This window comes from Centroberyx affinis, unplaced genomic scaffold (genome assembly GCF_046629955.1).
Source record: "Centroberyx affinis isolate AG114_WGS23_722 - 3 ecotype Tasmania unplaced genomic scaffold, CSIRO-AGI_Caff_v1 ptg002930l_1, whole genome shotgun sequence".
Lineage (NCBI taxonomy): Eukaryota > Metazoa > Chordata > Actinopteri > Beryciformes > Berycidae > Centroberyx > Centroberyx affinis.
Window position 1 is genome coordinate 151,298 of NW_027281049.1, and position 17,077 is coordinate 168,374.

Below are 17,077 nucleotides of genomic sequence, written 5' to 3' on the forward strand. Positions count from 1 at the left end.
GTGCTTGTTTTCTGAAGCTTGTGATGTTGCAGAGCAGTGAGAGCAGCTGCATCCCAAGGACACAGGTTCCTCTGCTCAGGACTCTCAGTTATTGTGCTCCTCATTCCCCATCCTTTCATCTTTTTCTAAAGCGCTCTCTTTCACTCTGTCCCTTCTAGTGTTGCACTTAGGGCTATGCGTGGGTAATCAGCACTTTTCCCTTTACACATCCTCTGAGAACACTCTGCATTTAAAGGCTCTTGTTTTGTATTTATTTATTTCATTTTCCATGAGACTGCATTCAGTCGATGCAGTGAAAAGGTGATTTGATGCGATCTCCGCTGCGCGACTTTCTTAGACGAGCAGTTTGAATCTGAAGCAGATGTTGCCTGCTGTCATAAATAACTGTTTAGCCTATCAAGACACACACATCAGGCTATTTGGAAATACAGTTTCATTTTGTGGCACTTAAGACATATCAAAAAGCGTGGGAGGAAATAAAATATGTGAAGCGAGACGCATAAATGCCATCACATCTCATATCAGTGTGACATCTCTGGTGGAATATAGCCTAATGATGCAGCCAGGGTGTTTGGAGAGTTTACAAGAGTTTTCTAATCATGTTTTCCTGCTAACTAGAGAAAGGCGTTTTACTGCAACACCATCAAAGCATCATTGGAAGTAATGGACACTTGAGCTTTGCCTCATTATCCTATGTTGCATGGATACTTTTCAAATCCCACGCTGAATCTCTGAATCCACAATTGCCTAGTAAATTGTAATTATATGGTAGACCGTAGCAGCTCAGATGGAAAACACATTCACTAGTCCTGCATTTAAGGCATTAACTTGACATTGCCCCTTAATTGGAAACATTGAAAACTGAGCTGGGACAGTACTGCCTACTGCACCATGTTGAATTTAGATTTTATTAGGTCATCCCAAATCAGAGGTTGCTATGTCAGGAGTCACAACATAGAATCCCTATTGACCTCTTTTAGAGTGATTACAGAGACACATGGAGAGGTGGGGCTAGGCAGAAATCAAAACAGGAAAAACACACTTGACGGATACACACTCATCCCACGCTAATAGACTCCCACCCAAACAAGACATTTTAAGATTGTCTGTGAACCAAGTCAAGACATTAGCCATGTCTACTTTAACATATTTGTCTGTCTCTGCTGTCCACAGAATGTAACATTTAGCTTTGCAATGCCAACAGATGTAAATAGACGCTGGTAGCACCACCAGGGAGACAGCTGAACCCCGCAAGGTGTTTGCACTATATATATCCCTGTCTTCTTTCCGTCCTCCACCAGGTATCATCCGTCTGAGTGAGGGTTTCCATGACCGCTACCCAGTGGAGGACTACCTGGACCTGTTTGACCTGGCAGCTTACCAAATCCAGGACCACTTGACAGCAAACGCCAGTGGAGCCCACAGCCAACGCAACATCATCATAGGTAAGCAGAATGAGGGCCTGTACACGTTCTAGGAAAATATTGTATAGTTTTTCTCCTTGGCTTCCTTATTTTCTTTTTCTATTAGTGGTGGTTTAGCGAACTAAAATGTCAGTGTATGATTTTGCTTTCTGGCTGTTTCTCAATTTGATATTTTGTATTGTATTGTATTTTGTATTACATTTTAGGGCTTTCTATGGAAAGAGATTAATGCTAGCAGAGATTGTAGGAAAAGCAAGCAAACACAGATTCAATCCAACAAGGTCAGAGGGCATACTGGCACTACTAATACTGGTTTTCATTAGCCACTGTGGCCAAATTCAAACACTCTCTGACGTAGTTCCCGGTCTTTTGCCGTAATTTTGACGAGTTCCTGACCAAAATGTAGATAGCAGAACTTGAGACGAGGAAAAGTGTAGAAATGAGACGAGGACAAAAACTTCAACTAGCTAGCTAAGTCCCCAGATGTGTGTCTCAGAAAGCTCAGTCTGAATAAAGAATTGAGACCAAACTGAATTTGAATTGAGAAAATCTAATTTGAAATCAAAAATTTGAAATCACTTTGAAAGTAAAATTTAGATTCACATTCAATTTCAAGTTATTGCATTAAATTTTGAATTGTGTCTTACATATTCAGTTTTTTAATTCATTCATTCAAGAAATTAATTTTTTTCAATTCAGTAGTTCAAAATGAGCATGACAAATTCACTGCTGGCACTAATCTCTTTCCATATGTTCAACTGAACTAAGCTTGAGATCCTAAATCACCAACATTACAGGCAACCAAAAGTACAAAGGTCAAAGCCACAGCACCTATAATGTAGGAAATATTTCTGTTATAGAATGATTAAGTATACTAAATAATTGCTAGGTAAGAAATAAGAAGGAGAAAAGGTAGAAAAGGTTTTTTTTCTGATGATGGAATCAACATGTGCTGAAATATGAATTATCTAAGGGGAGCTTAGATAAGATAAGGGAGAACGAGATACAAATTGCAGCCTGTAAAAAAGCCTGTAAAACACCATCTAACAGCTTGCTAATCAGATCCCAATAGATTTAGTTGCACAATCGTTTCCTGTTGAGTCCGGTCTGTGCCTTCCTGTTTTGTCAGAGTGCGTGCGTCATATCATATCGCAGGACAGCTTTAGCTCCCGCTCCCCGCTGCACCGCATTAGGAACTCAGGTCATGTATCAGTCTTGTGATCTGTGTGTGGAACATAGACATGGCAGCGGACTGACAGTACGCTGTGCCCTCATCAGGCGGAAGCCAATAGCTTCTGGCTCGGGGTGACCTGACACCTGCCTCGAACTTCACTTGTAATCTCGCCTCCAATGTTACATAGCTGCTACTGAACCAGCAGGTAGCGGCTGAGGCACAGCTCTGCTCTGCACCAGCCACAGCCACTCTAGCCCGTGATGATGATTTTTAAGAGAAGCGGTGACTCGGTCTTAAAGAGAGGCTCCAACAGACTAATAACACTGGACTTCGCTCTACTTCACTCAGCCGCTCCACCATAGTGGCGTAGAATGGAATCATTGTTTTTTTTGTGTCAGGACGGCAGTAATATCCGCAACGGGGTGGAGAAGTCTTACAAACTTCCTTCCTCTATCTCCATATCCTGCTCCGAGCCCCTCCGCTTCCATCTGTCTCTGTCTCTTCCCGTCATCTGAGCACAATCTTAAAGAACTGCCCGGCTGGAAAGAAAAACTGATTTAAGTTCGCAACAATAGCCTTTTCACACTGGACTCAGTTGGTGCATTGAGCGCAGCTTAGCATGCCGCCCTGTTTTGTTTCCCTCTTTAAATAAATAATCCGTGTGAGGGGGAGTGTGCCAAAGGCCCTCTCAGTATTCACACCATGCCCTGGGAGAGCCCAGCAAGGTGCAGGCCTATGGCCAGGATCTTGGGCTTTTGACTCCCTTCAACCCAAAGCCAAAACCAAGCCACTGTGAAGCACCAGAGGCACGCCGGCCCAGCTCCGCCATTTGTTTGCCCTGTTACAGCCACTCCCCATTGAGTAAAATAAGCCCTTTAATGGACACAGACACCTTTAAATAGACTTGATCACAGACCAATGCAGGAAACCAAGGCGAATAATCATAACAGACTACGTGATGTGATGTGTGTATCATTTTAGGCGTAACAGCATTAGCAAGCGATCCCGCTTCACTCTCACTGTTGTCATCACAGAAAATAGGTCCTGGCTATCATCCCTTTCTCCAAGGAAGGCGAGCAGATAAGGCTCGCGTTGTATTTCCTCCAAAAACATCACAGCTTCGCTTCAGAGATAAGAGGATAATGAAGGCAGAGACAGCCTAATGAATCCTGGATATCGTTCCTCAGCCCAGTCTGAGCGAGTTCTGCTCTTGAAGCGTTTGAGAAATGACCTCCTCTGACTCATTATGAGCTAAAGTATTGTCATGGTGAGAATCGCAGTCGTTCCACAATTTTGCTCACAGCTGGGATTTTCTTTTTTTTTGTTTGTGTGTTTGCTTTTGAATCTTTCATCTAATTGGCTTGTTGCATTTGCCCACCACTGTGTTTGTTTTCTCTGTTTTTACACGCCATGTCTGTTAGCTCCCGTCTGCATTCCGAAGGCTATTATAGAAACAAGTTGAAACGAACTGCAATATACAGTATATTCAGCAGCCATACATTCAGCACATCAATTTGGGTGGCAAAGTGTTTGTTAGCCTATTAAAATGTGCCGGTACATGTGTGTTTGTTTCGTCTCTGTGCATGATCGTCTGATTGTAATTGCGCGATGGTATGCGTGTGTGTCTACTTGAACTCTTATGTGTTTATGTGTGTATTTTCCAGGAGAAGCCAGCGCGTCCACCATGTGGGACAACAACGCCTGGGTGTACTTCTATGACAACACCACAGAGGGGGAGCCTCCCTTCCTTATCCAGGACTTTGTCCACGCCCTGCAGCCCGACGCCCGCTTCATCGTCATGCTCAGGGACCCAGTGGAGAGGTGGGACTGCTCTCCTTTCCACTGTCTCTCGCTCCGTCTCCCCACCAAAATGCCAGTAATGATGCAGATACAGACCTGGCGTGATGCTCCCCTCCCTGCCGCCACCTCTGTGCCTCTGTCATGGTTGTTTACGCTGCACACACACAGAGCTACATTCCCCGTTTATGGGAAACAAAGACCTGTTGTTACTGAAGATTTGTTGCACTTACTCTGTCTGGCTGTCACATACGTTTCATTATGACGCCTTTATCAGAGGTGCGGGGAGCTTATTGGTGAATGCCTGCAAGGCATTCCCTTTAAACTGGGATTAGTTTATGCTGTTAACGTCGATTTTTACTTCAGAGGATGTCTGAACATGCTCACTTTAATTGCTTTTGTCTGTCAAATCACAGCCTGTGCAACCTTTCCCAAAAGGAATTCCAGAGGAAATGAATTGCATGCTCAATTAGATTAACGGTGCAATTTTTATTATGTGAGACTTGTTTACAACCTAGGCATCTCTTCAGTACAGACGCTGTCTAATGTCTAAAACTAATTTGTAAAGGAATGTTTGTTTGGCTCATTTATTTCTAGGATTCTTTTTTGATACGATCAGACGTGGATGAAATAGTAGGCTATTTTTCACATAATTTAGCCTTTGTTTTATCATGCTTGGTGCACCAGACAGGTGCGGCTTACAATGTCATCAGAATCCAGATAATTTGTCAATCTCAGAAAAGCTCACTAAACTCTCTATGTATTGTCAATGTGTCCTATGCTGCAAACCCCACCCATTTGGTCCTCCATGCAACTTAAAACAAACACTAAGAATTACTGCAAATATCTGGATACAGTGGTAACTGAAATAATAGCAGGGTCTGCCTCGCTCAAATTTCTCCATTTCTTCTTTGTTGTCTTGCAGGCTGTATTCCGACTACCTGTACTTTGGTATTGCCAATAAGTCTGCAGAGGATTTCCATGAGAAGGTGTCGGAGTCGCTGCAGTTATTTGAGGGGTGCCTTATGGAGTACACAATGCGCTCCTGTGTGTACAACACTACTCTCAACAATGCCATGCCAGTGAGTGTGCCTCCCTCCTGCCTTTGTCTCACAGCCCCGCATGGAACTGTCATTTACCAACCAGTGCATTAGCTGGTGGAAAGAGAGAGAGAGAGAGAAAAGGAGTGGAAAAGACAGAGGGAGTGAAATCCACACTTCATTAGCACATGCTAAAGCTTGGAGGGCGTACTCTATAAAAGGGACTGGCAACACTGTTAAACCACAGAGCAATGCAGCATCCAGAGCCTCTCTTTGCACTAAGAAGCCTGGTCTATCAGCGGAGTGAGCTACTGCTTCCTACAGTCATTCTTACTCACACAGGCCGACTCTCAGTGTCAGCCAGTGCAGGGTCCCAGTGTTTGGGCCCCTGGCCAGCTTTTCCCACAGTGCCCTGGGGCAGACTGGCTGAGAGGGGGAGGAGAAGGGTGGCCCGTCCTCTTTTGGCTCCCCCTCCAGGCTGCCTTCTATTCAAAGGTCCTCCTCTCCTCTGCCCTGCTCCAACTGCCAACGAGGAGCTTTATGGCCCCTTCGGGAGCATGCTCATTCTCTCTTGCTGGCCTAATTGTCCATCCGCTAATATCTCCTCAGAGTTATTAGACCATGCGTTACGGCTGTCCATATAGCAGCCTCTAATGCCTGTGGCACCTCGATAAAAGTTTTAAGCTGAGATTAGAGTCAAGAGAGAAAATACAAATAAACAGCAGCGTGAGTACATGACTGGCCTTCACTGTTGTGCCAAATTGTTTTAACAAAGGAAGACTTGTTTGGCTCTCTTGTGATCATTTATTCTGAATGGCCTTTCAGTTTTGTAAAAGAGTGAGAGGATGCAAAGTGAAGCCCATTCCCAGTAACACAGTATTTGGTCCTAATCACAGTCAATTACACTTCAGTTTCTGCAGATGCTGCTGGCATCTTACTACTACACTCCTGTTACTGCCACATAAATGATCTATAAAACCATTCCAACAGTAATCAGACTATCTCCAAATGCTCCCGTGAAATCTCACAAAAGATCAATGGTTAATTTAGAAAAAAATGGGAAAATCTACAATGAAATAGGGTGTGAAACAAAATAACAACAACAACAACATCTACATGCAGGTGCATCACATGGTAGCTGAGCCAGACGGGAGTGTGTGGTGCACTGGCAAGTACAATGTGTGATGCGGACTTGTGATTCCAGCGGACAGTCCATCTGCCTCGGAGGCCTCGACCAGTCAAACCCCATGACACCAGCACATTTTCAAATGCCCACACAGCGCCTGGCATTACCCAGCCAAGTGCAAGGAGGAGATAAAAGAGAGAGCTGGTGGAATACACTGCCCCCCCCCCTTCCCCCCTCCCCCCTGTTTATCGCCTTAAAGATGCTTAGCCATGCATGCATCGTCTTGTGCGGTTGTGTCTCTCTGCTGAGGAGGAAATTGCTCGGACACAGTTCTATTATCTCACATTGATTCTCTTGTTATGTGTCTGCAGGTCAGATTGCAAGTTGGCCTGTACATTGTGTACATAATGGACTGGCTAACCGTCTTCAGCAGGGATCAGATTCTGGTCCTGCGGTTGGAGGATCACGCCTCTAATAGGAAATACACAATGCACAAAGTCTTTGATTTCCTCAACCTGGGTAAGTGTACAGCACATCCCACACAATGGCCTTGTCAGTAATCATTCCCTCCGGGGCGCGGATCAATAGCAAGGCAAGGCGATAGCTCTTAGGCACAGGTAATGCTTATTCTGTGCATATCGTTGACAGTGATTATTAGCAGTATGCTGTTTTAGAGGGAGTCAAGGGAGAAAATACAGGTCATAGTGTTTTTTTTGCAACTTTCTCACAGGTTAACAAAGCACTGTGTGAGCCTTTCAACCTTAACTGCACACTGAAAGCCAGAGAAATCTGCTGTTTTTAGTGCTTAACCCATGTACAGTCTCCTGGCCGTGTAAAAAGGGTTAAAGCGCCTTCTGATCCGCTCCTCAGCTTCCACACACTTTGCTCTCTCTCAATAGGAAACATTTAAACCTTCGTTTGGGGTCGGAAATGGCTGTTAGGAAGGGGCCAGTGTGTCTGGAGTGTGTGTGTGTGTGTGTGTGTGTGTCTGTTTGTGAGTGCGTGCGGGCTCAGAGTCAAATGCAGTTCTGCCCTGTAGTCTGGATGCTGGTGATGTCCTCTCCCTTCTGTCTCAGTTGTTCATAATTGCCCCAAAGCTCAGACTTAGCTCTTCAAAGAGCTGCCAACACCAGCCAAGGTGTGATTACCTCCCAGAGAGTCAAAGCTATGGGGAGAAAACAGAGCAGTGCTGATATGCTAATATACAGCGAAATGATATACAGAGTTGCAGAATGAATTTTGTTTCGTTTGTTTAGAGCTGTGGAGAAGTCTGAAGTGGCCCAGTGGATTTAATTGATCTGAAAGTACTCAGAACAGAAAGAAGGGGTGGGATGCCTCCAGTAGAGTGTTTACCAAAGTGTGTGTGTGTGTGTGTGTGTGTGTGTTACAGGGCCCCTGACAGAGCAGAAAGAGGCGGAGATCACTAGGAGCCCTGCGTCCAACACCAGGAGGCCGGCCGACAAAAACCTGGGACCCATGCTCCCCATCACCAAGGAGATCCTGCGGGATTTCTACATGCCGTTCAACGAGAAATTGGCCAAAGTTCTGCGGAATGACTCCTTCCGCTGGGAGAGCAACTCCAAACTGATGTAAACGAACCCCTCGCTCAGTAAAAACCACTGACATGTCAGCCAGTCCCTTCGTTTTTTTGTTTCATCTCTCTCAAGTGCCCATGGAAATCGATGTTCTTATTTAAATTATTTTTTAAGTTATAAAAGCAGAGATGGATCAAAGATAGAAAATAGCACAACAGTTTGTTTGATGATTTTGCGTGTGTGTGTGCGTGTGAGAGAGAGAGAGAGAGTGGGGGGGGGGGGGGTTGGCAGATCTTGATTGTTTTTGTGACCAGATGTATAAAATTAAACAGCGGATTAAAAGCTAAAAAAAAAAACATACAGTCTTGTGTTCTTTCTTTTCAGGTTTGTTTGGCTCAAAGATTCAGACACAATCTCACTGTGCTCTTCACAGCAGAGAAATTAGCTGACCTTTTTCCTGTTCCATTACAGCTGTAATATATCCCATCAGATAATAGACTTACTACTGTGCTGTAATCATAATGCCTAGTCTCCCAGAGTGCTTTAATATGCAGTGAGCACAGCCTTGACTTCATCTTTTGTGATTATTGCAGGAGGGATTAGTGAAACAACATCACCCTCTATTGGCAGATACATGTAGTTGCAATGTAAAAATTGGCTTGCACTATCACCCAACGCCTAGTGCTGTAGAGTGGGATAACAATTGAGTTTGATTTACCAAACAAAGGCTGAAAATAAGCACGCATTCAAATGGAGACAATACTGCTTTGAAATACATCAGTCAGACAAAAAGTGTATTCCTCATAGCAGTAAAGCAGCATGTTTTTAACGGCAATAATGTATCCGACTTATTTTGGATGTAGAGAGATGAGGATGTGTCTCCAATCATTATTTTCTTCATAAAGTTGAGTGAGACAGTGCGATTGCAGCACTGAGTTGAAAGACAGCCATGTAATTACTCAGATCAAGCCTTCATAATGATTTCCTTTCCCTCTGGTGAAACTCTGTCACAAGCATTGAATAATTACCAATTAGGAACACTGCTGGATTCAAACTTTTATAATTTGATTTGAGGCTATTAAGTCTGGCAAATGAATTCAGTAATTGCAACGCAAAACTTTAAGACAGCTTAGGCAGAGATACCTTTCCCTAGAGGGATAATTCTTATTTGGGAACAAATTAAACAGCACATTCATATGGTTTAAAACACCTTTTAGCATCGCTGAACAGTTTAGAGAACAGAAACATTGATCTCTCTGTGGTGGCAGGTTGATAAAGTGAACTATGTGCTCAAGCAGTCACATACCCTTTCTCTACACCAGAGGGCAGAAAACTATCAAATATTACCAAACATCCTCTGCCTGTTGGCATTTCAGTCTAGTGGCGTAGAATACACATTAGTTTGGGATAACACAAAATGATGAACTATTGAAGGGAATTTTCTTTGGATTGAGAAATATGAGTAAAGTTTTCTCTGAGTTATAATGCTGTGTGGCCTCTGTGCCTTCCTCCTCAACCTTCACATCCTGAATAAATAACCCAAATATCACTGGAAAATAAGAGGCAAGCCTGCGATATTATACAGTATTTTACACCATTCTTTTAATACTTTTTCTATGTATCTTTGTGTGACATTCGCCCAGTGAAGTCACCAGAACTGTTTTCAAAATGGAGCGCAGTTATATGACAGTGAAATCAAGCTTTGCCTTCTTCCTTCTCATTGAAAAGAATGAAATCAAAAGAAAAATATGATGGGGAGGTCATTTGCATATTTTGTTTTGAGCTGGATGGGCCAGCTGGCCAGCTGAAGAGGTTCTGCTTCAATAAGAGCTCCAACCAACTTCAATTTCCTTGGAATTCACAAATAACCTCAAGCCCCTTTTATCCTGGCCTGTACTCTATCAGAGCATGGTGAATTATAGGAAACTGGACCATCACAGCTGAGAATATTTCAGAGATGGTTGTGAAACAGACGTTTAAGCTCCCTCTCTTTCACTTTCATTTGAATTGCCTACTGTATTGTTTTGACCTCAGTAGAGAATGACTAGTATTTGCCAGCATCCAATCTTTTGTCAGTGGGAATTTGTATGGTTGGATAAGAGAATTATTACTTTTGTCAGTGAGGTATGTCAAAATCAAAACCTGAAGATTAAAAATAAATAAATCTCACAGTATTGTAGACAATGTAGTGATGTGTTTATAGAAATCCTCTACAGGTAAATGGATCTAGTCAATAAAGATAGTGATAAAGAGAGATTAATCAAGACCAAATCCCCATAAATTGTTTTATTTTTCAGAGAAGAACAGCCACTGGGATTGATAACACTGTGGTACAGGTTGCTTAGCAGAAAAGGCATCTATCTATCTATCTATCTATCTATCTATCTATCTATCTATCTATCTATCTATCTATGCCTTTAAGGGAGAGAAGTGCTTTTATTCACTTCCCCTGTTGCTCTAGGACTTAAATATTCCAGTCACAAGCAGGCTTCTCTAACCTCAAGACCAGTGGTTCCCAAAGGGGGGCCCAGGGACCCCCAGGGGTCATTGAGGGGGTTCCAGGGTGCCAACAAAATGAGGAATCCCTTACAAAAAAGTCTCATGTGAAAACCCACGTGTGAATTCAAACACATGTGCTTTTTGGACACATTCAAAATATGAACATTTCCCATTTCACATGTGAAACAAATACTGTCATATGTAATGGCAAGTGAAAAGGTAAAAAAAAAAACCCCACTTCACTTAAGAAATGAAATTTTCATATCGGAAGTGAAAACTGTCACGTGATGTCACAATGAGAAAAAAAGTTGTTCACATATGAAAACCAGCTGTATGTTCAAAAAGCACATGTGCTTTGAATTCACATGTAAGTTTTCACATGTGACCCTAAACCCTATTCCCTAGAAAGTATCCCAATTGCAGAATATATAAGAATTACTATGGTTTCACTCTCACCACTATTCATTGGAGACCCTGCTCTAAGCTACTGCTGCCTCCTTTCTGGATAAGAGGAGTTGGCTCTGTCTCCTTCGGTACTGCATGGCACCTCGCTGCTTGAAAGAGAAGAAGTTGGGATGCTGGCAGTTTTGGGACGGGGTCTCTGACGTGCAGGCTGGTCATTTCAAGTTAGATTTGTGGAATCCACAGCAGGATGCTGGATGTGGCCGGGGGAAACTTTCTCCCCAGGTCCATTTCTCTTCTGTCAGTTTGGATAAGCTTAGAAATAAAGGGCTTTAGCTGAGTGAGCTCTCTTTCTTCCTTCTCTCATACCCTTTTTCTTTACCCTCTTCTCTCTCTCTCTCCCCTGCTCTCCCTTCTCATCACGCCTCAGCCCTCACGGAGCTGTCAAATTAAACTTTAATGAAATTCCACAGTGGTGAGGGACTTCCCTGTGTGAGGGAACAGCAGGTTCCTTCCTGGTCTCCTATGTTCTGTCCCAAGTTTAGGGCCTTTTACCATCACAGTCAGGGGAGAAACCGCTGCGGGGACCACCGACTAAGTGTTGGCGATGATCTCCTCCTCTCCTCCTCTCCTCCTCTCGCCCCTCACACCCTTTCAAATGACGCGTGAGCTGAGTGAAAAGGAGAAGTCCTATTACATTCACTCCTCTGTGTCTCGCTGTTGTTGCTGATTAACGGGAAGTTTCTTGAGATATCGAGAAAAAAAAGGATGTGGATAAACAAGTTTATGCAACAAACATTTGCAATCCATCACGCTGATTGAGTCCTCAGATACCCTGCCAGCCGTATTCGAAGGGCCTGTGTGAGCCTCAGTCATGCCCATGGATGATGGAGCAAGTGAGGAATGCAGGCAACTTGTCATGCACAGAAACAAGAACAAACAGATCCTCATAAAACCGTAGCCTTGACTGGGTAAGAGTGGTTTTAACGAAAATAAGGTGAGCAATTCATTTGTATTATACAGACTGATCCCAGCAAGCTGAGAAACTGTTCAGTCTTCCTAACATTTGTGGGACATTAAGGGTTTCAGCCCAAAGCATCTGTTTGTGATATACAATGCTATGCAGTTTTATCTCTTTTGGACACATACTGTAGAAATGGTCCTTGGCGAGGCTAAGGAACTAGCGATTACCCCGCTTATATTTCTTTGCAGAGTCTCGCTGCTAAGAGGTTATTGTGACAGCTTTGTCAAACAAATTTCAGCATTCAGTTGTTTGTATGTTTAGGGCATTCTTGTTAACATTGTTACCCAGGCTCTAGAAAAACTTTGGGGTTTTTTTTAGGCTAAAAGTTTGGGTTTTGGTGGGCTGCACCTCAAAACTCAAGTAAAGGCAAAAAATCCTCACATATAACTTGAACCTCATCCTTTTTCCTGCACATTTGTATACTAATTACAATACAAATGGTTCTGTCTAGCTGCTGGTGAGTCTCCACAGGCCGAACGTATCGACTATTTCTTTTGGAGCCAATCCCTATCTGTGGAGGATGTGCTGATCCAGATGTAAACTTTATTCCTCCTGCAGCTCTGTCCTCGGCAGGCGTGTCGCTCCCCCAGCAGTCGTGTCCCTGCTCCGGGAGGTGCGATGCGTCCAGGGTCGTTGCTCTGCATTAGCTCTCACCTCAGACTCCAGCCAAGCGTTTCACAACAAGGACTGTACAGAATTCTAATGTGGCTACATCTGTGCCTGGGTGGACAATCTCTTCTCAGCGGCCAACTGCCAGATGTACTTCAGAGCGGCGGTGGCTGCATAAAACGTCGCATTCTGCATGTTTCAGCTTTTCAAGAATTCAGAAATCCTTGGTGATTCACCTGCTGATGCCATTGTCATTCTGTCATTTTACAGTGCGTTTTGCCTTGACACAGTCTCGGGGTAATACATCATTTTCCACACCTCAGAGATAATGTGAGCAGTTAATTACAGCAGAAAAATTAAATCACAGTAAGGAAAAATGGCCCAATTGAGAATACAGTGTTTTTGCAGGACACCAATGAGCCACGGATGTGTGACAGCTGAAGACGCATCATCTTCCATTACATCTGATTGCCCTCATATGAAAAGGCGTGCTTCCATCATGATTCTCTTGCCATTCAAATTAACAATTGTCACTGTTATTAGATGCGCACATCTGGCCTGTTTCGGTCACATCCAGCTGGAGCCCGTCCAGGCCGTGCTGAATGTGCACAAAAGGATGGGAAACGCAGGTGTTCAGGAAGGGAGCAGTTTGAGGGGGGAAGCTGTGGACGGCTGTGCTGAAATGCGGCGGGACCCCGGCCACCGCGTCGTCAAACTGACATCGCAACTCGCCTGACCACTAACTCTGTGATAAATAGATAAAGAGCCGTTTCATCACCTACAGTTCCTCTAAAAGGGGAGACATGAGCGGTGCCCAGACATTGTCAACAACCCTCCAAACCACAAACAGCAATAAATTGTCCGAAATTCTAGGACTGTGACAGTTGCAATAGCTTTTGCAGGGAGAATGGCTAGAAAAACTGTTGTAATTGGACAGAGATGCAGTGCGGTAACTGGGAAACCACGAAAGGAGGTTGCAGCCTGTGTAGAAACACAAATGTACATAGTACTTGTGTCTCAATGGGCCTGAATAATCAGCGCACAGTGAACTTCAGCATGTTATTATTTGCATACCGATGAAACCATCTGTTTTCAAATGAGTAAAAATGTATTACTGTCATAATCTATAGGCTTTCAACGTGTTTATTCCGGAATGGGAGTCAAGGATTTTGGATTCCAGCCCAGTCAGGGTAATTGGCTCCCATGTCCATCTCTTCCACCATTATTATGCACGAACATATGAAAATACTCAAGCATTTGATCTTCAGCTCAGACTTTTACCTCTCATCATCCTAATTCATCACTGGCTGTACTTTTAACCAAATGTTTCTCCCTTTACTAGAAGTGCAAATGGAAGTCTAATTTAAAATATCAGATTTGACACTACTGGCTGTGATTCAGTTTCTGGTCAGAAAGAAAAAACAGTAAATGCTATTGTGTTGCACTCATAAGTATCAGATAGCCTATATGAAATCTCTATGAAAACATCATCTGATGGAAGTGGATCAGCTGTACCCTGCTTCTGCACCTGCATCACAAATCAAATCAAACATATCTCAACTCCATCTCATATCGGCCCGTGACCTTTATTCGCAAATAAGCTGAAATCCGCTTGAGCATTAAACAGCATCAGACAAATACCAGCATCTGTTATCTGGCTCTATGCTCAAGTGCTGGCTCACTCTCACTGCAGCATGGGATCTATTGACGGTAATCAAGCTAATTAAAAAGGCTTAACATAATAGTATTATTTAATGCATGAATAATAATGTTGATACGGTCGTAATGTGCTTGTGTTTCAGCAGACAGCAGAATCAGGCGACAGTGTTTTATTTTTATTATTTTATTTATTTTACTGACAATGCAAGTTGGGGCTCCGCTGTGTTCCAGGCAGGACACCGGCCAAATGCGAGCCGACAGAGCCTCCCAGACTCCGAGCATACTGCTTTGCATGTGCGTCTGTCTAGCGAATGGCCCGCTGCCACGTTTCACATGGTTTCCATGGACACTCAGGAGAAAAATCACAAGGTCCAACACAAAGCTTTTATTTCTTTGGCTGATCATGTTGTGATTGGTATTGTTCTCGGTCACAATTGAGCCAAGATTGAAAATGTATAAAACTGGAACCGTGCAGAAATGAGAATATGTAGCTGTATGTTTTTTTATTTTTCTAAATTCCTCTTTATTGTGTAATCCTTCAACATTGCAAGTGCATGGGATTCAGCTTGTCCTGCTCAGCCACAAGGACTCCTCATGCAGCTGAATGATAACTACTGTCATTGGTTTTAGTGCGTTAGTAAATATAATGACTGTGCCGTGCTTTTCCAGACTCCTAATAAAGATCTGAGGAGAACAGTGCTTGTGCACCCCGCTGACTCTATTCATTACTTGTCCACTAATAAAACTAGGCAATCAAATTTACATAGCAAGAACATTAAATTTGAACATGGACACCCCCAGTGTCATCCTTGAGGGGACTTTGAGCACGCGTTCCCCTTTCAATGCAAGCCACTCTCCTGTAGATTTAGTTTCACCGCCTGCCCAAATGCCAGGAGTTGAGATCCATCTATAATGAAATGCACATGCCTTCAAGAGGCTCGCAGCGAATTCCAAGGTCGTAATATGGAAAATTGCTTGTTATGGATCCATGAATGTGTCACTTTACTTTTTGTTGGACATGTAAATAACAAATGACACAAGGTAGGTTGTCCCTGTCAACCAGGAATGAACCTGTTTGTCCCCGCTCAACTCTTCACATCAGAATTCATTAGAGACATTGGCCAAAAGCCAGTTTGACACACTCAAGGTTGTATTTGATGGATGATCGCAAAATGTGTGTGTGTGAGTGCATGTGTACGTGTGTGTGTGTGTGTGCGTGTGCTTGATAGGGGTGGAGGAGCACCATTACTCTGTTTCTCTCCTTATACAAATAGCAATGAACCCAACATTTTTAAGTTACTCTGAGTTCATTACTGATTCTAATTCCGTGACACATTTTTCTCAGGCGCAGAGTCAAGTCAAAATGTGTGATATTGCGTTTGCTCGTTTGTCACTTTTTGTCCCAATTACCACTCGCTACACTTTGGTCGTCAGGGAAAACTTACTTTTCCATGACCATGCTGAACAGTGAAACACCATAACAAATAACACATTCAAGGAAAAAATGAGGAGCGGTGCCTTATTTCAGTGCTTAATGTGTGACTTATTTCATCTTTCCACCCTAAGATTTATATCTGTATTGAATGACCCATCTCATGCATCTCGGCTCCTTCAGGATAAAAGCCGTTTCCCTTTTCATTAATTATAAGGTGGCAAAGCAGCAGGAGTGAGGGATTTGAGAACCGCTGCTGAGGCTCTAACCTGTCACTTTGGCCACTGACATCCAATTAATGAGAATTCAGCCTGGGATTTTCTCCTCTGTAAGAGATTATAGAGGGAGGCAGAAGCCATCACTCTCCTACCTTGGGTGTTCTTCAGTGAGAAAGACAGCTATTGTCACAACATCCCAGCCTCAAGCTGCTTTGCTCCACAGCCTGATAAGCGCACGTTTGATACGCCTGCTTCAGTCTCCTTTCACCAAACGTTTTAGCACCTATACTCCAGTTATTTTAGATTGACCTCGATACAGTACAATTAGGAAATAACATATTTTGATAAATGCTGCCTATGTCTGATCCACGGTCAATACTGGCCATTCTGTCCATAAATACCAGCGTCTCCCTGTTGATGCCATAGGCAGGTTATTTGCATACATGACATTAGGCCTCTAGAATGTTCCATTTTAAAACTGTGCCACATCATTATTATACCATAGAGCTAATACTCATTCAGTCCACACTGTGGGTGGCCTGATGAAGCCGCACTATACAACAGTAAACTCAGCCAAATCTGTCACGTCACTAACTTTAAATTGATGGTAAACAGAAGGGAAGAAGCTTGTGTTCTGGTGCTGCTCTTGAACTCTTTCAGCATGCTCTGAGCAATCATCATAATGTAATTGCTCCAGTAATGTAGGCCTGTCTCCGGAGGCATCACCGCTATGTCACGCATTTGGAAAAGCCTGACATTCTGCGAGTCGTGGTTATTTTAAGGTGTGCGGGGAGTGGGTGGGATGGGGTGGGGGGGGTGGGGGGTATATCTTGTCTCAAAGCCTTTGTGTCAAAATCCTGCAGCCCTCTTGGCTCCCTTCCGCCTCTCATCCCTCCTTACTTCTCTTCCCTCCCTCCCTCCCGCTTCCTCCCAGACAGTTTAGCTCAGCTGAGAAGAGTTCATGGGTGTAGTCTAAATGAGGAGTGGGCGAGCGAGTGCCTGCCTGCCTGCTTGGCGAGGGATCGTGCCAGCCGAGCGGTCCTGCAGCCTCCAGCTGTCCGCCCACACCAGATCCTGTTCCTCCGTGCTCGCCCATCCCCAGCACCCAGCACCCAACCCCGGCCTCCTCAGCTTCTAT

The 17,077-nt window shown here is 43.7% G+C and overlaps 1 protein-coding gene across 2 annotated transcripts in view; it reads left to right on the forward strand.

The window, feature by feature from the left end:
* The window catches only part of LOC139658597 (carbohydrate sulfotransferase 15-like), a 30,485-nt gene extending 22,122 nt beyond the window's left edge, over nt 1-8,363 (forward strand). For both annotated transcript variants that reach the window (XM_071536727.1, XM_071536728.1), the window contains exons 4-8: nt 1,302-1,445; nt 4,263-4,419; nt 5,321-5,477; nt 6,933-7,080; nt 7,952-8,363. In XM_071536727.1, the coding sequence (XP_071392828.1) occupies nt 1,302-1,445; nt 4,263-4,419; nt 5,321-5,477; nt 6,933-7,080; nt 7,952-8,154 (809 nt within the window). In that variant the 3' untranslated portion in view covers nt 8,155-8,363. The remainder of the gene's footprint in view (nt 1-1,301; nt 1,446-4,262; nt 4,420-5,320; nt 5,478-6,932; nt 7,081-7,951) is intronic.
* The last annotated feature ends 8,714 nt before the right edge of the window (nt 8,364-17,077 follow it).